This window comes from Colossoma macropomum, unplaced genomic scaffold (genome assembly GCF_904425465.1).
Source record: "Colossoma macropomum unplaced genomic scaffold, Colossoma_macropomum, whole genome shotgun sequence".
NCBI classification, from domain to species: Eukaryota; Metazoa; Chordata; class Actinopteri; order Characiformes; family Serrasalmidae; genus Colossoma; species Colossoma macropomum.
Window position 1 is genome coordinate 24,057,787 of NW_023494794.1, and position 25,556 is coordinate 24,083,342.

Genomic DNA, 25,556 nt, shown 5'->3' on the forward strand with positions numbered 1-25,556 from the left:
CTGCACAAGAACTGTGTGTCAGAGGCTTCATGAAATCAGTATGTACAATGCCAAGCACCACTGGACACTGTAGCAGTTGAAACATGTTCACTTGAATTAAGAATCACACTTCAGTCAGTTAGACAAATCTGGGTTTTTGTGAATGCCAGGAGAACACTACCTCCTGGAATGCACAGTGCCAGCAGTGAAGTTTGGTGGAGGAGGGATAATGGGCTGGGGCTGTTTTTCCAGGTTTGGGCCTCTTAGTTTCAGTGAAGAGCAAAATTAATGCTTCAACATGCAAAGACATTCTAGACAATTTTATTGTTCCAACTTTGTGGCAGCAGTTTGTGGAAGACCCTTTCCTGTTTCAGGGAAAGTGATCTCCATAAAGGTTTGACCAGTTTGGTGTGAAGGAACTCCCATGGCCTGCACAGAGCCCTGACCTCAACCCCACTAAACACCTTTGGGATCCGTTAGAATGTTAATTGAGAGCCGAGCTTTCTCATTCAACACTATTGCCTGACCTTGTGGAAAGTTTCCCAGAAGAGTGGAGGCTGTTATACCTGCAAATGGAGGGGCAACTGCATATTCATGCTCATGATTTTGGAATGGGATAAGTTCAAATAGATGTGATAATTAGGTGTCCACATACATTTGGCCATACAGTACATATCATAAGTAACATTATGTATTCTATTACATAACTACAGCTTTTCTCCACATGCTGAGTGCAGTTAAATTGCCATTGTCTATTCTCTCCAAAACTTTCCACAGGGCACTACCTGATAGTAAGTCAATGATCTCCTCTGGTGTCTTCAATGGCTTCAGTAGATTGTGTGTGTGTGTATTTTCGGCAGGTCTCCAGGTGATTTTCCCTGAATACCTGCAGGAGAAGTTTGTGCAGTCCGCTCTGAGCTACATCATGTGTAATGGCGAGGGTGAATATGTCTGCCGCAACAACCAGTGCATTTGCCGCTGCTCTGAAGAGTTTCCACAATGCAACTGTCCCACCACTGACCTACAGATCATGGAGAACACGCTCCGAGGCATGGCTGAGTCCTGGGCAGCTTCATACAAGGACTTTGAGAACTCAGGTAAGCTGAAACTTTGGTATTTAACTTAAAGACATTGGTCACTTTATTATAAACACCTGTCTTCTATGCCCACTCTCTGGCCACTTTAATAGAAAAACAACATCCATCCATCCATCCATCCATCTAAACCACTTATCCTTCTGGGTCACGGTGGGGTGCTGGAGCCTATCCCAGCTGTCATTGGGTGGAAGGCAGGATACACCCTGGACAGGTAGAAACAACAACAGGTTGGCGAAAATTAAAGAAAAAAAGTTTTAGTAAGATGCTGTTGGGCAAAGACAAGCCACCAGAGTAAATATGCCTTGGAGTCTCTGGAACTGTACTGCAGGGATGGAAGACCATTTATCTAAAAGATATTCCCTCGATAGGTATTTTGATCATGGTAGTGAGGACTGCCGTCAATCCAAAAATCTCCCATAGGTGTTCAGTTGAGTTGAGACCTAGTGACTGCAAGGCCATAGCATATGATTTACATCCTTTTCATACTAATTCAGTGACCACTCTTGCCCTGCAGATGAGGGTAGTGTCATCCTGGAAGAGACCTAAGAGAGAAATGTTTCATTGTAAGACAAAAGTGATTGGTCAGAATGACTTTGTATTGATTTGCAGTGACTCTTTCCTCTGAGAGGATAAGTGGACCCAGACCAAGCCAGTAGAATGCAAGAGCATTACAGGGCCACTGGACCTTTACCCTGAAGGGGTCAAGCGTTCAGGCTTGTACCGTTCTCTTGGTGTGCACTGCAGATGAACTTTCCCACTGTAGAGAACATGGTGAAAGGTTACACATCTGACTATTTCAGTACTTTCAGTGCTGATAGTTTAGGACCACTGAACTCTCAAATGTAAAGCTCCTGCCATTTGTGGCCCAATAAGAAACCTCTTTTGAAGGTCAATGAGTGAGTGGTGTACAGCACACCACCACTGGACTCAGGAACAGTGGAAACATATTCTCTGGCAGTCTGATGGATGAGTCTGGGTTTGGTGAATGTCAGGAGAACATTACCAGCCTGATAATGCTATGGGGTTGCTTTTCAGGGGTTGGCCTAGAACCCTTAGTTCTAGTAAAGAGAAATGTTAATGCTTCAGCAAACCAAGACATTGTGGACAATTGTATGCTTCCAACTTTGTGGGAACAGTTTGGGGAAGAACCTTTTCTATTCCAGAATAGAAAGAACTTGACTGACCTGCACAGAGCCCTGACCTTAACCCTACCAAACACCTTTGGGATGAACTATGGAGATTGTGAGCCAGGCCCTCTCATCCAACATCAGTGTCTGACCTCACAAATGCTCTTTTGGATGAGTGGGCAAAAATTCCGACAACCACACTCCAAAATCTTGTAGAAAGCTTCCCTGAAGAGTGGAAGCTGTTATAGCTGCAAAGGTGGACCAAGTCCATATTAATGCCTATGGATTTAGGATGGGATGTCATAAACCACCTTCTGTGGGTGTAATGTGTAGTTGTCCCAATACCTTTGTCCATATCATGTATATAGCATGGTAGGGTGTTAATCGCTCAGATGTATCACCTGCTGGAAGCATCTACACTTGTCATTTTTCTCCCCTCATTTTTTCAGCTTTGGCCTATAGGTCTACTTTATAGATGTAAAATTAGAATATTCCAGCCAAGAATATCCAGTCAAGAGCAGCTCTGTGATCAGACCCTGACCACTGATGAAGAGTTAAAGTCTCTAACTCAGGGGTCACTAATCCTCCTCCTACTACTTTCCAGCGTTTTCACTCCCACCTGTTTCTAACAAGCTCTTACCTAACAATAGTGCATCTGATCCAGCCAATCAAGCTCTTCTACAGAAGTTAATTAGCTGCAGCAGGTGTGGCAGATTGTGATTCAAGCTACAGTCCAGGACCAGGTTTAGTGTCCACTGCTCTAATTGTAGACCAGCAAAGTGGATCTCCAAGGCTGAAGTTTCCAATAATGTGGCTGGTCAGCATTGCGCTCCCTTTCTGGGCAAGAATGATTGTGAACTATGTTGATTTGGCATGAATCACCATGCCTCAGTAATCAGTGGAATCGATGTGGAGCTAATGTGGTAGACTGAGTTAAAATTGCACACGGGCTAGGATGTAATTACAGTCCATTTTTTGGTGTATCGGCCAAATGTCCCCATCTTAAATAATCTTCAGCCCGGTAGTTTATATGTCTACTTAGCACATGGCGTAAGTGGACTTCCTGCTGATATTTTCAGCACCCCTCAATAAAACATATTTTGCTGCACAGTCTAAATATAATGGCTTTCTCTTGAAAAAAAGAGAAAGACGTTGTTTATGGCATCCCATGGGGTTCGCACAAGTGCTAAATTGGTGACACTTTCAGGTGTTCTCAGCAGCAGATCATTATTTTCTGGAATCATCATTTTCTTTTATCCTTCATTTTTGCAAGAGAAAAACAGGTATTCTTCTGCAAAAACTTCATAAAATTGCACAGAGGCCAGAAGAGCTATATGAATAAACAGGGTCAATCTAGTTTTGCAGTTACACCCCTGATCATGGCTGTACTATACTATATATATATATATATATATATATATATATATATATATATATATATATATATATATATATATAGTATAGTACATCATTAATTACTATATTGTAATTATAGAAGAAGCTAGGTAGAACCATTTTCAAAAAGGACCATCTAAAGCACATGTTACATCAACCATTTCACCATTCAAAGAACCATGTAAGCATGAAATGGTACTGTATAGAATTCATGGCTCTAAATAGTACCATTGTCTTTACTAAGGAACCTCTGAAGAAACATTTTTTAAAGTATGTATGTAAATGAGCTCTGTTCTGATTGGCCAAAATTGGTTGATTTAGGCTGAATTTTCACTTAGAAAATTAACAAAATGTGTAATTTGACTGGGGGTGTTTAAACTTTGGTATACAACTGTGTCAGACACAGTAATGAATACAGCTTGTTTTAATTCCAAATATATATATATATATATGAATAACCTCGAATTATCATTAGGTTACAATGATGCTAATAAGTACTTGAACTATGAACAAGATTAGCATTTCCGACTAAGCTAATCTTTTAAAGAAAATGTAAGATGAGGCAAATTTAAGATATTCTGTGGACGGGGGGGTGCAGTTACTGTAATGCAATCAGCATTATACACAGTGGCCATCCCCCCACCTCCTGTCCACTAATTGACCACGGCGATGTTTGAAGTCGTCTGCATTGATTTATTTTGAATCAAAGAGCCGACCTGCATTGGTGCATTCAATACTGCGGCGATGATGAAGACAAATCAGCTCCTGTGGTCTCTCTTGGCAGCCATGAGCCACATAGGCTGGAGCTGCACAAAGTGAAAGAAAAGAGGTCGACGTAAGCAGGCTTTTTATTCTTCTTTCCCTCTGTGTTAAACTTCTGCTGATCTCTTCTTAAATGCAAAAGGCAGTTTTTTTTTCTTTCCCCAGAAGCTTATAGGCTATTTATATGTGGCACAATGATGGAGGAGTACACTCTTAAAAAAGAGAGGAGCTCTAAATTTAATTAATCAGTTGAGTCTGTTGTCATTTTACACAAGTCACCTTCCTTTTGGAGCATCGCTGCATAAAGCTTGCATGTTAACGTCTTTCAGCCAATCTGCAATAAAGTGGCCATGAATTATTCACAGGCTGCGATGCCTTCTGTCGGAGAAGAGAGGCTTCTCGCAGTTAATCGCAACAGTCAATTTTAGCCCTCTGCTTGGATCCACAAAGCAAGGAATGATCAAAAACTCACAGAGAGTAAAAGAAAAACACCCTCTCTTCATGTATGTCGACTGCAAATCAAGACATGGTCTTGTTCTGTGCGTGTCATACTCATTTCTACTAAACTATTCAGGCCAATGTTAAATTGTCTCTAATAACTATGTAATTACTTATTAACAACATATTAACAACAACTTGTAACTCTAGGTGAAGTATTCACTGTTACAGATGGGTTAGAGCAGTACAGCTTATGTAAATAAAGGCTCAAAGAATGACCATCCCTCCTAATTACAATTGGTTTGGCCAGACCTACTGCTAACAGGTGTATGAACTCAAGCACATGGCAGTGCAAATCTACCAGGGGTCAAATAGACCAGGGGTCGGCAACCCAAATGTTAGGAAGAGCCATTCTGTCCCTTTCCACAAAAATCAAACCACCTTGAGAACCACACCATTTTGTATCCATTATTGCAGTAATATTTTACCATCTTGGCTGTACATATGTCTCAGTATGTGTTAATGTACCTATGTAGGCTAAAAATACAATACGAATGAAAATGGAGACTTGGCTCTGTTATAAGCTTAAGCTCAGCTTTAGTCACTTTTCTCGCATCTCTGGCAGGAAACCTTTCCTCAAAACTAGAATACTTTTTGTAAAATGTATCTCCATGTACAATTTTTTATGAGGCTGAAGTCAGCTTGTTATTCGCCAGCTTCTTCTTTGAATTTTCCTGTTCCACCTTAAATAGAAAGCAGGCACCACTTAAGGTGGAACAGGAAAATTCAAACAAGAAGCTGACTTTAGCTTTGTGATTTGTTAATGGTATAGTTAGTATAATAGAACCATTGCCTTTACTAAAGAAATCTCTGAAGAAGCATAAATGAGCTTCGTTCTGATTGGCAGTGGCATTGTGCTTCAAATGAATGGACTTTAAAATGAGTGTGTGGGTTTAAACTAATTCAGACTGAACACTTAACTAGCTGTAGTAGTACGCTTGTGTTGTGACATGGTAACCGATATACTTTACTTTTAATGTAAGTCAAAGGAACCAAACATTTTTTCAAGTAATTCTGGGTCTTTTCTTTTGGTCCATTCATCTAGAAATATACACACAATGTAAAAGACAGTAAGTATTTTCAAATTATATCAAAACCTGAAAAAATGCCCAAAATAAAGAGACAAGGTTTTGGTCCGACAGTAGCGATATCAAAATAATAATATCAGCAATAAGAAAAACAGTTTCTTTAATTCTAAGGGAGAGGGAGAGGTTGTAAAATTGTAGTGTAAAATGTATTGTGACTGTATAAAGAATATGGGTAGTACCTAAAGTATTAATACACAACTGTTTTATGGTAACAAAACCTTTTTAGGTTAATTGAAAAGGTGAGATGATTCATATGGTAAAGGCAGACAAAGCGTCCTCAAACTTTTGAAAAAAAAATATAATATGATAATTAAACAAAGAAGCTGTGGATAAATGGACTGGCTGCTCCAGAGTCCAAACCTCAACATCACTGAATGTGTTTGAATTACTCCAGAAAATGTTTAACCAACTTCTAAGACTGAACTTAGGGCGGCACGGTGGCGCAGTGGGTAGCGCTGTGGCCTCACAACAAGAATGGCCTGGGTTTGATTCCCGGCCGGGCGACCAGGGTCCTTTCTGTGTGGAGTTTGCCTGTTCTCCCCGTGTCTGCGTGGGTTTACTCCGGTTTCCTCCCACAGTCCAAAAAAAAACATGCAGTCAGGCTGATTGGACACGCTAAATTGCCCCTAGGTGTGAGTGAGTGTATGTCTGTCTGTCTGCCCTGCGATGGACTGGCGACCTGTCCAGGGTGTATCCTGCCTTCCGCCCAATGACAGCTGGGATAGGCTCCAGCACCTCACCGCGACCCAGAAGGATAAGCGGTTTAGAAGATGTATGTATGTAGTAGGACTGAACTTTGGAGGTGTGTCTGCAGATTTCTTTGAGGAACTGAAAGTGAGTCTCCTGAAAAGAATGGAAGCTGTGATAGAGGTGTGGATACACTGAATACTGAAAAATGTAATGTCATACAGTCATGTGCAGAAGTGTGTGTGCTGTGGTTGAACTCTGTGCTGTGTTGATTTTCTAATTGGAATTAAGTTGACACATCTTCCACACACATGCTTATGTTAATCAATAATTTCTGGTTATTTGCTGAATTTAACATATTTGTTAAAGCATAAAATGTGCTCTCTATATTTATATTTATATTTTATATTTTATGCTTCTAACATGTTAAACTGTGCAAAAAAAAATATAAAAATGTGACTAAATCGAGAAAAAAGGGATATTTGTGTTTTCTGTAGAAGATGTGTTTATTGTTTAAGAAGTTAAGAAAGCATATGACTTGAGGAGGGGTGTTCACACTTTTGCCTATGACTGCACTTAGTTGTTCAGTTCTGTAAAATATGTTTTCTGCATTTTGGTGGAGAAAAAAAAATAATAACCTACTTCAAGGCAGTTTTGACTGAAAAAAAGGAAATAAATGGTGGTATCTGTCTTTTGCACCGTATTGTATAAGAGGCTGGTTAAGCAGAATGGTCAGTAATCCATTCGGGATGACCCTAATCAACAAAGAGACTGACACAAAGAAGGAGACAGTTTTCCATGCTCCAAGTGAAGAAAAAAATATACCAAAATAGGTTCCTCCCCGAGGTGATCGCTCAATATCCACCTGGCGGCCCTCCTAGCTTATGTATTATTAACAAGTAATAAAAGGTCCAAATAAAACCACACTCTCCGATATAGTTATATTGAATAGAGGACACCCAAATTGAGTTTGAAGGCCTCAAGGTCGCGGCAATATTTCTGGAGACGGGCCTGGCAATAAATGAACCGTCGTCCGGGGTGTGTGATAAACACGAGACTGCTGGGAACGGATGGAGGAGGAAAAATAAACGTAAAAAAAAACAGCAAAAGGAGCCAACTGGCCCTCCGAGACTCGTTATTACTCCATTCGGGAACGCAGTAATTGTTTGAAATTGATGACTGATGGCTGATCGGCTGTAAGTGCACACTCAAAATGTCTCTTCTTACCGGAACAAATAAGTGACCATGAGTGTTGTTGAAAAATAAGTGCTATACTTATGGATAGGATCACATTTAAAGGGTATGATGTTTATAGTCAATACCTTTAGTGGGAAGAGACGGTAAATACTAATATCGAATAGTTCTCTCTGTTGGAAAACCTGTTTTTTTTTTAAGAACGTTTTTAAAAAATGGTTCTATTTTTTGCCCTTTATACAAGAAATATTCAATCAGATGTTTACATGACAAAACAATGGAACATTCTTGAATACTTTATTTCAAAAGAAAGGATGAAAGCCACACTGGCTATTTCATAACAGAAATATTTTCCTGTAGGTCAGAGGTCAGCAACCAAATGTTAATGAAGAGCCATTTTGTCCTTTCAATAAAAATAAAAACATTTATTAAAACCTTTTTATCATCTTGGCCATAAATATGTCTCAGTATGTGCTAATGTGCTAGCAGAGGCAAAAAAGTATAATAAATAAATGAAAACGCAGACTTACTTTGCTCTGCTTTAAGCTTTAGCTCAGCTGCTTTCTCACATCTTGGGCAGGAAACTTTTCCAAAAAAAGCAGAACAATTTCTTGTAAAATGGCTCTCAACTTTGGACTTTTTACGAGGCTGAACTCAGCTTCTCGTTTGCCAGCTTTTTGTTTGAATTTTTCCGTTCCACCTTAAATGGTGCCTATGGCGCTACAATGTAACTGCTGTACCATTTAAGGTGGAATGAGAGAATTTAAACAAGAAGCTGACTTCAGGATCAGGAAACCAGCTGGAGTGACAAGACGATGTCGAGAGTGGTGCTATGGATCCTGATGACCGGGCACGCTCCCCTGCTGGGATGTGGCATGTTTAACTAGTAACCACTTAATTAGTTAATTGTTAGTGACCTGTTTCAACATTTCCAGCTAATATGGCTTATCTAGAATTCTGGTTATAGTTATTTTCACTTACCCATCAATTTATCACTGTAGACATTATTGTACCCCGATAGCTGTAAACGTGTTTTTTCCATGAATCATTTCCATCATTTATTTAGTTTGGACTCCCAAATTGTTATGTGTTTACTTCTCTAACCATTCTGGACACATCCTCGAATTTTAGCAACTATGGCAAAGATAAAGTGACGCACCTTTCTGTGGTGGCTGAAGTGATATGAACACCTATACACCGATCAGGCATAACATTATGACCACCTCCTTGTTTCTACGCTCACTGTCCATTTTATCAGCTCCACTTACTATATAGGTGCACTTTGTAGTTCTACAGTTACAGACTGTAGTCCATCTGTTTCTCTGCATACTTTGTTAGCCCCCTTTTACCCTGTTCTTCAGTGGTCAGGACCCCCATGGACCCTCACAGAGCAGGTAGTATTTGGGTGGTGGATCATTCTCAGCACTGCAGTACCACTGATGTGGTGGTGGTATGTTAGTGTGTGTTGTTGGAGTTGTTAAACACCTCAGTGTCACTGCTGGGCTGAGATTAGTACACCAAACAAAAATATCCAGCCAACATTGTCCTGTGGGCAGCGTCCTGTGACCACTGATGAAGGACTAGAGGATGACCAACACAAACTGTGCAGCAGCAGATGAGCTATCGTCTCTGACTTTACATCTACAAGGTGGACTGACAAGTTAGGAGTGTCTAATAGAGTGGACAGTGAGTGGACACAGTGTTTAAAAACTCCAGCAGCACTGCTGTCTCATCCACTCAGACCAGCACAACACACACATACCACCACCATGTCAGTGTTACTGCAGTGCTGAGAATGATCCACCACCCAAATAGTACTTGCTCTGTGAGGGTCCATGAGGGTCCTGACCACTGAAGAACAGGGTAAAAGGGGGCTAACAAAGTATGCAGAGAAACAGATGGACTACAGTCTGTAACTGTAGAACTACAAAGTGCACCTATATAGTAAGTGGAGCTGATAAAATGGACAATGAGCGTAGAAACAAGGAGGTAGTCATAATGTTATGCCTGATCGGTGTGTATATATATATATATATATATATATATATATATATATATATATATATGTATATATATATTTCGATTTAAGTCAACTGTCATGATCATCTCATGAAGGTCAAGTAGCCTGATGAACACTGCCCTACTGTAAAATGTTACCAAATTATCATTAGCTTTAATTAATTCATACACAAACCACTCTTCCTCCCCCACTTTGCTGGTGCAGATGACTTCTTCCATTTAATATTTAAATAGTACAGCATAACCACAGTAATAACTCTGGACGTCTAAGGTTTAAAAACTGTAACTAATTTTATGTATAAAAACAACTCGACACTACAACCACAACCAAAAGCATATTACAAGGCATAGCATACCCACAAGGCCAAACAACATGCACCAGATGTGCCTATTCATTACACTAGTTACTTCCACAACGCACACTGCCACTATCTGCATTACATATCAAGGCACATGTCAAGTCCTATAATCTATTAGCCCGTGTAATGTGGTGTCACTTCCCACGACACACGCAGCACAGTTAAAGTAGCGAGCCTGTGCATTAGCCCATCTGTCTGAGCCCATACTGACACCATTATAACAACACTGTCAATAAAGGCAGACTGCAAAATATTTATGAAGGAGGGAAGGCTCCGTCCGGCCTCACTCAGTCTGCTGCACTGTGCCGCAGGCTAGTTGCCAGAGAGGAAGCCAGAGTGGGAGTGCGTTCCTCTGACTGTTTCTCCTCCGGCTGCTTCTGCTTCGGCTCTCCGTGTGCGTGCTTACCTTGTTGCTCTCAAAAAGTAAAGCATTGCTAAACTAAAATGTGGAGAATCTGCAATTTCGAAACAACACTGCTGCCCTTTGTGTCTAAACCTACTGAAAGAATTCCAGATCGTGACAAAGTCAAGGCCAATGCTGCTTCATTCATATTTATTATGAACATTTTTTTAAGACAGCAAGCTACATTCTTCATGTTAAGGTAGCCTTGAGGTGAACACAGAGTGACTCAGTTCAGTTATACTCAGTGCTACCTTAAGAGAATAGTCCAATATTTTTCCATCAGACATTTTCTTTTTGTGAAAGGTGTGAAATAAAACAATTATTTCACAGTAACATAAAATACATAAATGCAAAAATGTCAGGATTGGGACAAAAGCTGCTTCATTCATATTTACTCTGAAGATTTTTGACACAGCAAGTTATGCTTAGGTTTAAGGTAGCCTTGAGGTAAATCTAAAGTAACTTAGTTCAGTTTTACTTAGTGCTACCTTAAAAGAACAGTCCAGTTTTTGAATTTGGGGCAAAGCGAGCTTTGTAGTTAGATGTAAAGTGGCTTAAAGTGACATAAGGTATCTTAAATTAGTTTAGCTGTCTTAAAGGTACAGTCAACTTTTATTCCTTCAAAAACAAACGTATATCAGTTTAAGGTGGTTTTAAAGTGAACCTCTGTATAGTTCAGTAATGCTACTCCTTTTGTACCTCTGCTCTTAAATATGCTCTTAAAAGTAAAGGTGCCAAAACGAGTTCTTTGGAGCAATACCATAGAAGAACGCTTAAAGGTTCCTTAAAGGGCCTATCAATGAATTATTCTTGAGAGAACCATTTTTGGAAATAAGATGTATAAGTGAAAAACCTAAACAAGGTAAAACAAAACAAAACAACAACAACAAAACAAAACATGTAATATAAAGGTTCTGTACTGGTTAAAAGCTCTTCCTAGAACCACACGTCCAAGCCAAGAACCATTTAGTCACTCCTGTTTATTTGAACATCAAATGTACACACTTCAAAAAGTGGTTCTTTACTAAAAGCAATGGTGAAATCTTATTTTGTCCACTCTTTTTTCATTCTTTTTTGAGAAAATTTTGTGAGATGATGATGATGTCAAGGCATGCACTGTTTATTATAAACATTTTTGGGAAAGCAAGCTTTGTAATTAGGTTTAAGGTGGCTTAAGGTGAACACAAAGTAACAACTCATTGCTGTCTTACAAGAAAAATCGGTAACACTTTCTATGAATGATGATGTGTTTATAGATTGTAAACATCTATAAACACATTTATAACATGTTATAATGCATTCATACAGCATTATAAACATGATTATAAACATTTTACAGCCATGTTTATTATACGTTATGAATTGTTAATATAATGCATTATAAGTAGTGTTAATAACATGTTATACTGTCAGTGCCAAAGAAGTCAGTCCCAGCTTGGAGAGCGTAAAGTAAAGACAAATACCAAGCTAACGGTGGTGAACATTACCTTTCCCACATTGGGTAAAACACTGATGGCAGCACTAGTTTAAACTCTGACATTTGAAGCCTGTAATGTGCTTTATTGTGAATGTTTTACTGTTTCAGTAAATCCTTCAGTAAATACTTCAACTTGAAGCCTCACTCTGAACACTGGAGGAGGATTTAGTACAGTACGCTTCACTTTACTTAAAGTGGACAAATGCAACTTATGAGCTTTTATCATTTGTTATGATCAGCACTTATAATGTATTATGTTAACAATTCATAGTGCATAATAAGCATGGCTATAACGTATAATACATTTTTATAAATATTTATAGCCATGTTTATAATGCCTTATGAATGCATTATGTTATGAATGTGTTTATAGATGCTTACAAAGGTGACATTCATAGAAAGTGTTACCGAAAAATCCATTGTTTTTGCTGAAAAGCATAGTTTGCCCACATTTCACAATAACAATAAAGCATGAAAAAAAAAATAATGAAAAGAGTTTGTTATGAAGCTCATGTTAGCACTACTTCATTCATGTTCATAACATTTTTGAGAAAGCAACTGCATGATAAGTAAAGTGGCTAAGTGGCTTGAGATGAACCCAGAGAGACTCATTTCAGTTTAATTCAGAGCTGCTTTAAAAATACTCAATGTTTTTTCCAATGTGTATTTACAAAGTGATATAAAGTGTAAAAATGACTTCCCGTAGGCTTCTGAAGGGGCAAAAATGGGCCTCCAGTTTCTGGTTGTAAATGTTCTTGTGCAACCATAAGCATAAAACAGTTCTGTGGCATCACATGCTTGGGTTATTATGTGAATTATGAACGAACTTTGTACGATTTTCAGTATGATGTTGTAATTTATCTGTTAGCTTGTAATTTCAGTTTCCAGTGAAAGGGACAAAACTGGAAAGGGATCGGGCCTATTTGGACTGGATTAGATCTATGGGATTGTATTAAAATAAGAATTTAAATCAAACTCAAAGTTGTCTCTCTAATTTAAGAATCCAGTGCTCATACATAGCTAAAATGGTAGTAAACACTTTATAATGATAATAATCAGAAATCCATTCATAAGTGCCTCTTAAGTGAAAAAAGACCTTCATTAGTAACGTAAAATGAAAATAAAAATAAGGTCAAAGGCTATGAGGAAATGACTCTGTCTCTACTTTTTTTCTCTTCTTTCTTTCCCTCTTCACTACCCACCCCTCCTTCCATCCCATCCTCCATGATTCTCAGATGAGTTCAAGTCGTTCCTGAAGCGGCTGCCCTCCACACATTTCTTGCCTGTGAGCAGTGTCCACCTGCTTTGGGGCAGCGACTGGGACCTGCAGGCTCGCTACCGGCTCCTCCAGAGCTCACTGGAGGCCCAGAGGCTGAAGATCCAGCGCACGGCCCGAAAACTCTTCAGCCTCAGCGTCCGCTGCCACCACAATCCCAACCATCAGATGCCTAGAGAGAGGTGGGTCTCAATGTACGAAAACATCTTATACTTATTTTTCTCTTTCCAGAAAGAATGTTGATCTGGAGTACAGTATCAGTCAAAAGTTTGGACACACCTACTCATGCAAGTACAGTTTTCCAAATAAAAAAACAAAACAATATTCAACAAGTCTTGGCACTCTCTTCAGTAGCTTCATGAGGAGCCAGCTTGGATGCTTTTTCATGGCCGGGAGTCCAAGAGAGCACAATTGGCCTTGCTCTCAGGGTGGGTAGAATGCCCCCCTCCCACTCAACATGATGCTAGCCAGTTGACAGAACAGAACTGGCGGTTGGCACTTTCCCCCAAACGTGTTCAACTGTAATGACGTTGCATGGGCAGCAGCTCGAAAAGATGCGGTGGCTGGCTTCACAGCTCTCGGAGGAAGCCTGTGCTTCTCCCTTCTAGCACTGGTGGTATTGTGTGATTGGAGGTGTCCTAACTAGTGGGTAGAATTGGATACAACTAAATTTGGAAGAAAATTAGGGAAAAATCCAATAAATAAATAAAAAGAAATATATTCTCTTCAATATTTACTGAAGCTGGACAAGCACTTTTTGATGCTGAAGGTTTGGTAGCAATTAATGATTAGTAATAGGTCAGTTTTTGGCATTTAAATATTTTGTTTTGGAAAAGAATACATACATAACTTCACCAAAAAACATTTCAAGCATTTAAGCTTTTAAATCAGTGTCTTTGGTTCTGTAGAGTCTAGTTCCAAACACAATGTCTCACACCTGCTCCAGCTAATTAATGTCTTCGGGAACTCCTTGACTGAATGAATCAGATGAATTAGTTTTGGGTAAGGATGGGGGTGGTAGGGGGCATTTTAGATGCAGGTTAGAACTAAGCTCTGCAGGAAAGCCCATCTCCACACTCTCAAAAAAAGGTCCCAAACTGTCATTGGGGCAGTACCTCTTTTGTCACTGAGGAGTACCTTTATCTTCAATATCTTTCCGTTTAAATTATATTATTTAAAGTTGTATGATTATAATCATACCCTGTGTTATCTCCTGCCTTTTTTATTTTAATAGTTAAACATTATTTATTTATTTATTTTTTTTTATATTAAACATACCCTTCCTCTGGGAAAACGTATTTGAGGTGCACTTTTGGACCTTAAAACCACTGTTACACCTTTGAGACACCTTTACATTGTTTGTACCCTGATAAACACAAATGGTACCTGCTTAGTATCCTTCTTTCTCACAGTCCACTGCTTTAGATCACAATGTATTTAAGATTGTAAAACCATTTGTCCAAACATTTGATTGGTACTGTGTGTCTGGGCAGGTATTGCCAATGCTACAGATGTTTGATTTAAAGAAAAGTCTGCACAGAATATCTACTAAAGGAATTGATGCTATAAACAGTGGGTGTCTACAACAGTTTCAGGTGGTTTAGATTTAACAAATAGCATGAAAGTGGCAAAATTAACATTTCTGAGAGGCTCTGTAACACTTTCCTCATTACAGCCATTCTTGGAAATGGCACCAGTCACATAGCAGCTAATGCTGTAAACCCCCTTAGGCATTCCACTTTAACATCTAATGAAGGCTCCACATTAACGTAGAAAAGGTTATGTTTGCAGTAGGGGGTAAGAATACTGCTGATGGGTTTTAGCCAGTGGAAGACGCTTCAGCATAGATTTGTCTATGTAATAAGCCATAGACCATACTAAATTATTGCTGTAGATGTAATGTCAGTACACATTACACATTTTTATTTTGGGTTTAATGGTGCACAGATGCTATTATAGTAGGCCATGATGCTAAAAACGTAATCAAGCATCACAAAACCATTTCACCTTGATTAAAAGACTTCGACCTCCTTAACTGTTAACAACCAAAGAAGTTGCCAGATCTGTATACTGCAGATGTGAAAAAGGTGACATCTTGGCAAACGGAAGCATCTTGGGCATGTAGGCAATGTCCAAAAGTGCTTGTTCTAACAGCTACTTTAAGTTGTACCCAGGTAGAATCTCCATAGAAAAGAACTGACCAATAAAATGGGATGTTCTGGAGCAGCTGAATATGAACTTCAGGTCATCATGCTGAATGGCAAGTGTTGTATAAATCCCCCCCAGCATTTGGCTGTGGAGCAGTGGAACTGTGTTCTTTGGAGTGATAGAGCTCAATCTAGTACCTTTGGTATGAGTTGAAGTGATCCAGAACAAAACCATCCAACATCAGTACGTGACCTCACTAACGCTTTTGTGGCTGTATGCAATGTTCTAGCTTTCACAGAAGAGTAGAGGCTGCAGGAAAGAGGGAGCAAACTCCCTATTAATACCCTTAATTAGTATGAATAATGTTATAACATTTTTACTACAATGTCATAATGGAAAATAGAGGTATATAGTGTACAATCCAGGTTTTAGATGCTTCCCTTGCTTTTTTGCATTAAATGTATATTATGAACCTGTAATCCAGTACTGGTAGTTTCAGTAGTACAACTATATATATATATATATATATATATATATATATATATATATATATTTAAACAAAAAATATGTTTGCTTCAGACTTCAACTGGTTGGGATGGAGGAGGGGGGTTGACTGGCTTTTTGCAGATAAGACTTAGCAAACCTTAATCTAAGACATAGCAAACAGTTCTTTCTGCATTATGTGGTGGCAGGCTTGACAACCAGATTAGAGAGGAACATGAATTCTCAGGGAGAAAAAAAATAAACAAATAAATACAAATAATAAAAGCATATATCGCAAAACAACAACAGAGAAAATCAAGTGCAAACTGATAGTTGCATGAAAGGTTTGTAAATGCATCAAAAAATAACCCCAGTATGTATGAAGAGAAAAATAAATAAATAAGTAAAAAAGCAAAAATATTTGTTTATTGTGGATAAAGACGAGAACGTCAGCTGTCTCTAATGTGGAAGTAGCACACCCACGCCTCAACGGTGGCTTTGACAAGGTTTGTGCTGAAGCGTTATCAAAGGCAAGCAGAGCATAGTCAGGATTCTGTGGGGCACACATCAAGGACGTTTGATGGCGATGGGTGGGGGAGGTGCGAGAGAGGGAAGGAGGTAGGGGGGGAAAAGAGAGAGAGATGAACTCAGGGTGCCAGGGGTGTAAGAAGGAGCAGAGCGATGCGGTGCTGTAATGCCAGGTAAACACAGACCTTCACTGCCGCGCTAGCCTTATCAGCTCCGTGTAGCGCGACGAAAGAAAACGTTCGCTCACATTTTCTGCCCTAATTCTTTAAACGCGCTGCTTCAAAGTAGAATACTGTTTGTTTTACTGAGGCTAGAGAGTCTATTCCTATGTATGAGAGAGGCCTATTTTCCCAGTTCAAAGTCAGAGCGGCTAGTTTAGCGCGGAAGAACTAGAGCGCCAAATTAGCATGCAATTTGAATAAACTTGAATACGGCCCGCGACGGGGTAATAACTCTCCCCGGTAAACAAGCTCTGGAGAAAGACAGAGAGCTTGAAAGTAGTCCCATGCTGTCTTGAAATAACATTCTACTTAATAGGGTCTAATAGAGACAGATTTCCAACAAACCTTTCAAAACTAATAACTGTCAACTGCAACAATATAGAAACTCATTAAAAGCAGGAAGCAAAGTTTGAGAGCAGTTTCTTTACTTGCAGACCACTGAAAGCTTCATTTGTGAAGACGTGTGCCTGTCAAATCTCTCAAGATTGACTCCAACTGTCAAGAGGCGAATGCCCCCTCACTGTTTTTTAGAAAATTAATCTTCCAAAACATTCTGTTAAATACATGAGTGCCCATGGTAATAGGATATTTGCAACATCTTTGGTTGACTAACAGCAAATAGAAACACTCAAAAAGAGGATTTGCAGTGAGTTTTTTCAAGGATCTTGAAGTGGTAACTCAAACACTGCAAACTCATAAAAATAAAGGGTCTTAAATGATTCTTTGGGGAAAACTTTTAATTGGTTACTTCATGTTGAGGTTCTTCACATGGACACTACAAAAATGGTTCTTTAATGAGCCATCCATCAAAACGTTCTTAAGGGAGTCAAAAGTTGTTCTGCCATTAATGGTAATGTTACTGAACATAATCTGTCTTTATATCTCTTGATGGCATATGGCATCTGCCCTGACATGGTTCTTCCAGGTCAGGGGTTGGCAACCCAAATATTACGTAGAGCCGTTATGTCCATTCAGCAAAAATTAAACCACCAACATTTTATGTCCATTTTACTATCTTGGCTGTAAATATGTCTCAGTTTGTGCTAATGTTCTAGTGTAGGCTAACAAATTTAATGTAAACAAAAATGCAGATTTACTAGGCTCTGCTTCAAGCTTTAGCTCAGCTATAGCTGCTTTCCTCGCATTTCTGGCAGGAAGCTTTTCCACAAAAGTTGCAAAATGTCTCTTAACGTGTGATTTCAGCCTCTTGTTTGAATTTTCTCTTTCTGACTTAAACGGTACGTAAGGCAGCAGAATGTAACTGTCGCACCATTTAAGGTAAAACAGGAGAATTCGAACAAGAAACTGGCGAACAAAAAAACTGACTTCAGCTTTGTGACTTTTTAGTGTTTGACAGTTCCTTGCTGCAGATTAAATGTATCAGGACACCAGCTGAGAGTTTTTAAGTGCCAATAAGTCCATTCATCTCCAGATTCTCAATAATCTCAATAATAGATTGTCTTCAATCTTTCTTATTGCCTTTTGGTTAGCTACTAGCTAGGTCAGATTGTTTCCATTGCTATGGTGACCAGCAGTCTGTGTGCCAACCTTCAGGGTTAAAGGGAGGATCAACAGTTCTACATTAACTCCAGCATTTAAAACCATTTATTGTTAAACTGTGTTGAACGATCAGCAGAGCTTTATTTTACTGCAAAGGAGGATTTAGTTTTTACCTAAATATCTAATTCTGCTGTGGTGCCACAACAGGCCAGTAAAAGACTCACATGCAGCTCCGGAGCTGCATGTTGCTGACCCCTGTTCTAGATAATTGCTCCTAAGAACTCTTTTTGGCACTTTGATTTTTAGATGTGAAGCACCTCATGGACCTGGCTTGTACCTTGAAAATCCTCCCCTAGGGGTGCTATTAGCCCTCAGGTAGCTTTTGGTGCCTCATAAGAGTGGTGAATCACATCATTCACACTGTGGATTTTTGTTAAGAAAGAGGGGCCAGTTTCCCAGAAGTAGATTTAGCTTAAGCCTAAAGGAATTTTCACCACTGGCACTGCAATTTAGTGCCAGGCTAGGCTTAATCCATGTCCTGGAAACCAACCCATAGAGTTTACAGAACCATATTGCTCCAAGTAAGGCTTCACGGCTGCTCAACAAGGGTATCAAAATCAGCCCTTATGGGAAAAAAACACAGCGTGGTTTATCTTTCCCCTGCTCATTAAGGGCTGTTGAGCTGCTGCTGAGAGAACAAACTGTACAGTGCTGTTGCCATCTAGGATTGGAGTTAGACACTTGCGTCCTACAGGGACAAGCAGAAGAGCTCTATAATGGTTCTAGCTGAAACTTTGGCTTTAAGGAATTGTAACAAGTATGAGAACATTCTTCAGTAGTGTTGCCATCAGCTTTTGGAGAGTTGGTCCATGCACAAAACCTACAATATTTAAATTGGCTACAATTATTGTTCCCCAGTTAAATACTCCAATATTTTTTATGGTGTTACGTTTCAAGTGTATTTTGCCAGCCAAACTTGGAATAAATATTTAGTTTTACAGTTAACACCTTGAAATCCCCCACGTGTTACATCTGAAGGCTTATTACTCAGTAACTACATGCTTATTACATCCCAAATCTTGTTTTCCAGCAATTTCATGGACTACAATGCAAAGTGACTGAGATATTCTTAGGTTATAGATGTGTATAATAGATGTTTGGACTTTCTGGCTAAGAGATTAGCAGCTGCTAATATGAACAGTGGGTAGGCTATTGCATTTCTCAATCTTGGCTCTTATAATGCATCTATGAGGAAAAAGAAACAAAAAAAGACATTAAATATATATTTAAGTGAGGTATACTTTAGGCTATAGTGACTAATCATATAGAAATAGACAGATTTACACATTTTTGCTAATGTAGCATTTTTCATGTTTTCGTTTGGCAACTTAAGCAAAAAGTTTACACTCTCAGTGCCCAGCTACACTCGCTCTGTTCTCTTTTTTATTATCGAATTCTGCTAACTCTCTGCTGCACCCTTGGCTCCACAACTCCCAATAAAACAAAGTTCAGGCGTAAAAGACACGACTTATTTAATCAGAGGTCTGAATGGGCCTGAAAGATGCTCTAATTGCATTCCCCAGGCTTGAAACAAAAGCAAATAACTACAGAAAAGCTGACCGAGGTGTCTACAGTCCTCTACAGAGCACATACTGTGTGCTAATTGCGTTAGCATATATATAGAAACACTCAGTGCAGCCTACAGAGTCAGAGTCAGTGCTCGGAGCTGAAGTAGTTGGGCTTGCTGGGCTGTCACTCAGCCTCTCCCGGGCGGCCTGCTCTTTGGCTCATAGGAAAAGAGGGACGGCTGCCCGTTAAGGGAGGAGTTTCTTGCTGACACTGAGCAGAAACAAGTGGCTCATTATTGGGAGCAAACTGCCCCCACGTTCCCCTCGGACTCCAGGAGCAGAGGTTACGCAACAACGCTTCGCTCTGCAGACGGATAAAAATAAACTCTGCCTCCAGTTTGATGATGGCCAGTTACGAGTGAAAGATGCCACTATTCCTATTCTGATATAACTATTCTGATGGCATGCTGCAATAAGGCCGATAATGCGAACCGTTCACCGCGGCAAAGCTAATTTTAGTGCTGACGTGCTGAAGAGTTGGCAGTTACCTTCCCAAGCAGCCTACCAGCTAGCTCTTTCTATTTAAGTGCCTAAACTTTTCCTTATCTTGCACCCCGCTAGTTTTAAAGTTTTTTGCTCTTGTCCGCGCCTGCCTATGCACAGACTTTCCGGCAAGAAATGGAAAGTTGTGGACAGAGAGAGAAGTCCAACTCAGCAATCCCCTGGCTTTTGTTCAATTAATGCCCTTTTGCGGACCCCGCAATTTCTCCTCCCTCAGAAAAAAGCGCGCCCAAGTCCTCCTGCCTTGCTGGATCGAAAGAGCTGATGCATAAAGTTTAACGTTTCAGCGCTTCAAGAAAATTTTGTCTTCGGGGCAAATAGCGGAATGAGCTCCTTCTCTCCGTCTACTTTCAGCGAATCTATAGTGACAACTCTGCATGGTTATAACCAACAGGACACTGGATAGCGTCAGCAGAATCGGTACGCAAAAATACCACCATGCTGGTCAAATGTTTTCAAGGCGGAAGACTGTTTTTGGAAGTCAAGAAAGCATTGCGTTCGTAGGAAATTATTCAAGAGTTGCAGCCATGAATATGAAACGAGCAGTGTTTTATAGACCTTATGCTTCTAGAATGTGCTCTCAGAAGCTGTATCAACAAGCTTGAGTCTGCAGTTCTTTTGTCAGCTTGTTTCAGTTTCAACTATGAAAATAAATAATCAGATTTCTGCATAATTCAATCACTGAGATGTAAACAAAGTCCTTTGGAGTGGTTTGATGTTCATTGAGAGACTTACAGTGGTCAGGATAGGAACTAGACTTTACAATGTCTGCAATGCAAAAATTCATTTACTATACAAAACCAGCAATGAACCTACACATCTTCTGAGATTTTAATGATAGGGAAATAGTGGTAAATCTAAAAAAAAAGCTTTGTTTCGTATTTCAAAATCATCATGAAACAATGTCGCACACATTTTCTGCAACATAGCTTTTAAAGCTATGTTGGGCGTCAGGTTCCTATCACCACCACTGTGACCAATCTACAAGTTTCACAAAAATACAACCCCCCGAATGACTTTCTTTATTTTGAGTGGTCCTTTTAGATGAAACAAACACTCATTAGACTCTCAGTAACATGTCAAAAACATGAGGGTTAATATGAGGGTTAGGATTAGGCTTTGGGTTGAGGTTAAGGTTAGGGTTAGGATTAGGGCCAGGGTTAGGGTTAGGGTGACATATTGATAATACATCCACTTAATGCAAGTAATGTATCAACAGTACATCTACACAATATTTACTTCACTGTATTCAGATGCTTCACTACTGCTACTTCACTGATATGTTGTAGATGTGTTACTGATGGTTTGTTGAGAGTTTATTAATAATCTACAAAGGACCACTGTAAATAAAGTGTTCTCAAATACTCAAATAATATATATATATATATTTTTTTTTCCTGGTGTTATGTTCCAAGTGTAGTTGGCAAGCTAAACTTGGAATCAATACTTAATATTGAGGTTAGCACCTTAAAATCACTGTCATATTACATCTGATTTATATATTACAGCTTATTACTCAGTAACTACGTGCTTATTACACCCCAAGCCTTGTTTTTCAGCAATTTCACAGACTACAATGAAAAGTGACTGAAATATTCATAGGTTGTAGAGGTGTATGATGGATGTTTGGTCCTACCAGCCAAGAGATTAACAGGTACTGATTAAGAATATTAATAATGGGTTGGCTATTGCATTCCTTAATCTTGGCTCTTATAAGGCACCTAAGAAGAAAAAACTAGATTTTTTAGATTATACATTTAGATTAAAAATGTTACTCATATATTTATGTAAAATTGGTGAAATTCCTCTCTTTCACTTACGAGCACAAATGTGATGTGGATTGAAAGTTTAGACTCTCAGCTTTCAACAGAAGTTGATGCCAAATGTTTCAATGCTTTTGTTATTTCCAGAGATTATTGAAACTTGTAAGGTTTAGCTCCTCACTTTGACCAACAGTTGCCATTTAGGGTAGTGGAATGGAATGCATCTGTGAAAGCTGGTGCGGTATTTAATCAAATCGAGCGGCGCAATTAAATGAGGAACCAAAGCGTGGTGCCCATCTCTGCTTATGAGGAGCTCCGGACCGCAGTTATTGCCCTGGCTGATGGCTTGCTGTAATTGTGGTCGTTTGTCATTAGCTGTACCTGATAAACAGTGGGTGGAATGACATACACTCGGGGGGCGAGAGAGAAAGAGAGAGAGAGAGAGAGAGAGAGAGAGAAGGCCAAAGGCAAAGAGAGAGAGATGCACAGAAATAATGGAGCTTTTGTTCAGCCTCACCATGCAGTACACCCACACAACTCTTCTCACTGAGTTAATAGTCATGCACCTCGCAGGTTCACTATGCTCAATGTACTGTACAGCTCAATTATCAGGCGGATGGATGCAAGTATGCATGGATGGATCAATGGATGGATGGATATGACCTCTGCTGCAAGTGATTCATTCTATTGTTGGGAAGAGATGGATGGACAAATTGACATCAGTGGCTACGTGTGAAGCTTATGTACTCTCTTTAGAATTTAGAATTCTGTACAAACCTAAAAAGCTTCCAGCTCTTCCATTGGTTATATAGGCTGAATGCATACATTATGAACAGCTGAAAGAAAACTTTGCCAATAGCAGAACTACAGTATATAGATGGCTGTCTAAAGAGACATATACAACAGAATCTCTATCATGTACAAAAACTATTTAACCTTTAAGCATTGAAATGGTTCTTTGAGTTCTGCATAAACTCTTAAAAAAGAAATGTTTTTGTCATGACTTTAAATAACCACTTTTGGTTCCTTGAAGAGCCTTTCAATTAAAAGCCCTGTAGAGATGTGAATGTGAAGAATCTGTTCAGAGTTTTCAGAACTGGCACTTAGCATAAAGGTTCTAGGAAGAGCGATTTAATCGGTATAGAGCCTTTATATTATGTGAAAGTTCTTTAAACCTGTATAAGATGCTTCACGCTCTCAAATTTCTTTTTCAAACGTGGTTCTTTAGGGAGGCACTGGTTCTTCTTTGGTACTGCTCAAGGAGTCCTTTGAAGTCCTTTTTTAGTGTGAATTAAACATTGTCAAAACTATTATGAAATGTCTTTTATGTACTTAATAGTTGGAACCTGTTTCAATTCAGTATAATTTAGTCAGATTGTCTTGGCACTATTTTACCCCAAATAATTGCAGAGTACTTTGAAGATTGTACTTCACATTTACCCTGATAATACTAGAACCTGTTAGACATTTCAGAGTGAGTTAGTTAAACTTGGAACTTACCATCACGATACACAAACTAATTCCCCAGCATTTACCAAGTACAACTATTTTATCAGTGTAAATGGGGGATTTTCTAAACATAGACGAGTACAATATGGTGTTCAACAAGGCTCTGTTTTAGGGCCCTTACTGTTCTCTCTTTACTTGGATGCATGGTCCATAAAACAAAATAATGCCACTAATTTTTATGCTGATGATACTCAGTTATATGTGTCAGCCCAACCAGATTCAATGACACAGCTAATTGAAGTACATGTTAAAACAGAACAGTTGTTGTTGGGTTCTAAATCCTCTCAAAATATCTGTAAGATCTGTGGGGCTGCATTTTACCATAAGCAACATAAGACACATGCTATCCCTACAAGCTGCTGAGAAATTAGTCCACGCTTTCATAGCTACTAGATAAGACTTCTGTAACATGTTACTGGCTGGTTGCCCTGCTGTTTCTCTGAATCAGCTCCAGCTGGTTCACAATGCAGCAGCCCGTGTGCTCACCAGGAAAATAAAGTCTGATTCCCATCTTATTCAGTTTATACTGGCTTCCTGTTAAGTTTTCGCATCGAGTACACGTAAAGCTCTTAAATGCAAACCTTACTGATCTGCTAAGTATTATAACCGGACCAGACACCTTCGTTCAGCTGACTTAGGCTTACTGCAAATGCAACTGCAAAAGTTCTCTTACGGCTCAGTTGGTGGAAGGTAATTTTCTAATATAGCTTCTAAACTCTGTAAAGGTGATAAGTGTTAGGTTTTTTTCTAATCCAGATATCTGTTTAGGCTCGCATATGCCTAGAATCATTGTGGCTCATTTTCCCTTGTTTGTACTGGTGCTGTTATTTTCATTTAAAGTATAGTGTTTTCATCTTTAATAATAATAAGTTCAACTTTATACAGCGCCTTTCTCAAACCCATGGTCTCTTTACAGAGGCAAGGCAAGGCAAGGCATGGCAAGAAAGAAACAAACCCTCAGTGAGGAGAAGAGTGAAAGTGCTAAGAAAAGAGTTAGGTTTAAAGGAGGAAAGTGAGGGACATGCCTTGCGGAAATGTGTTCCATAGTTTGCGGGCCATGACATCTCCAAAAGTGACCAGTCCAAATTTTGGGACAGCTAGACAACCTGTGTCAGAGGAGATAAGTGTTTGGGCAGGACAATAGGGGTGCAGAAGCTCAGCTAAACAGGCTGGTGCTAGACCATGTAGAAATTTGTAAGTTAGCAGGAGGACTTTAAACTGGATACAAAGTAGGATAGGTAACCAGTGTGACTTGAGTTGATATGAGCTGATTTTTTACAGTGAGAGAATTCTAGCAGCTGGGTTTTGTAAATACTGAAGAGGGCGGATAGTTTCGTAAGGAACACTAATGAGCAGGGAGTTGCAGTAGTCTAAGTAGGATGATATGAAAGCATGGACCAGAGTTCCAGTGTCTTTCATGGAGAGCAGGTGGTGAAGAAGAGCAGTGTTGTATGGATGGAAAAAAGCAGTTTTGACCAGAGCCCTAATATAAGTTTCAAATGAAAGGGACAGGATCAAAAAAGTAAACCTAGTTTACGGACTACATTTGAGGGTCTACCAGTCAAAATTAATATGAAGTTAGTGGAATTTGCAATTACAGATTTAGGACCAAAAAGTCAAATTTCAGTTTTATCAGTGTTAAGTTGTAGAAAGTTACTCTGCATCCATTGTCTGAAGTCTTGAATACAAGATATTAGGGCAGGGGGTGGCAGTTTGGTGGTGGTGTTGGTGCAGACCTAGATCTGTATATCATCAGCAAAACAATAAAAATGAAGACTATGATAGCAGGTCATCTGACCAAGGGGTATAATAAAGATAATGAAGAGTAGGGGGCCAAGGACTGATCCCTGGGGGACACCTTGTGTAACAGCACTGATAGCACAGTTTTGCTCACCAAGGGCAACAAAGTGAAGT

The 25,556-nt window shown here is 39.4% G+C and overlaps 1 protein-coding gene across 1 annotated transcript in view; it reads left to right on the forward strand.

Moving 5' to 3' along the window:
• Positions 1–25,556, forward strand: part of brinp1 (bone morphogenetic protein/retinoic acid inducible neural-specific 1) — a 155,684-nt gene that overhangs the window by 124,573 nt on the left and 5,555 nt on the right. Inside the window, exons 5-6 of the mRNA XM_036580661.1 lie at positions 840–1,076; positions 13,321–13,543. Coding sequence (XP_036436554.1) covers positions 840–1,076; positions 13,321–13,543 — 460 coding nt within the window. The remainder of the gene's footprint in view (positions 1–839; positions 1,077–13,320; positions 13,544–25,556) is intronic.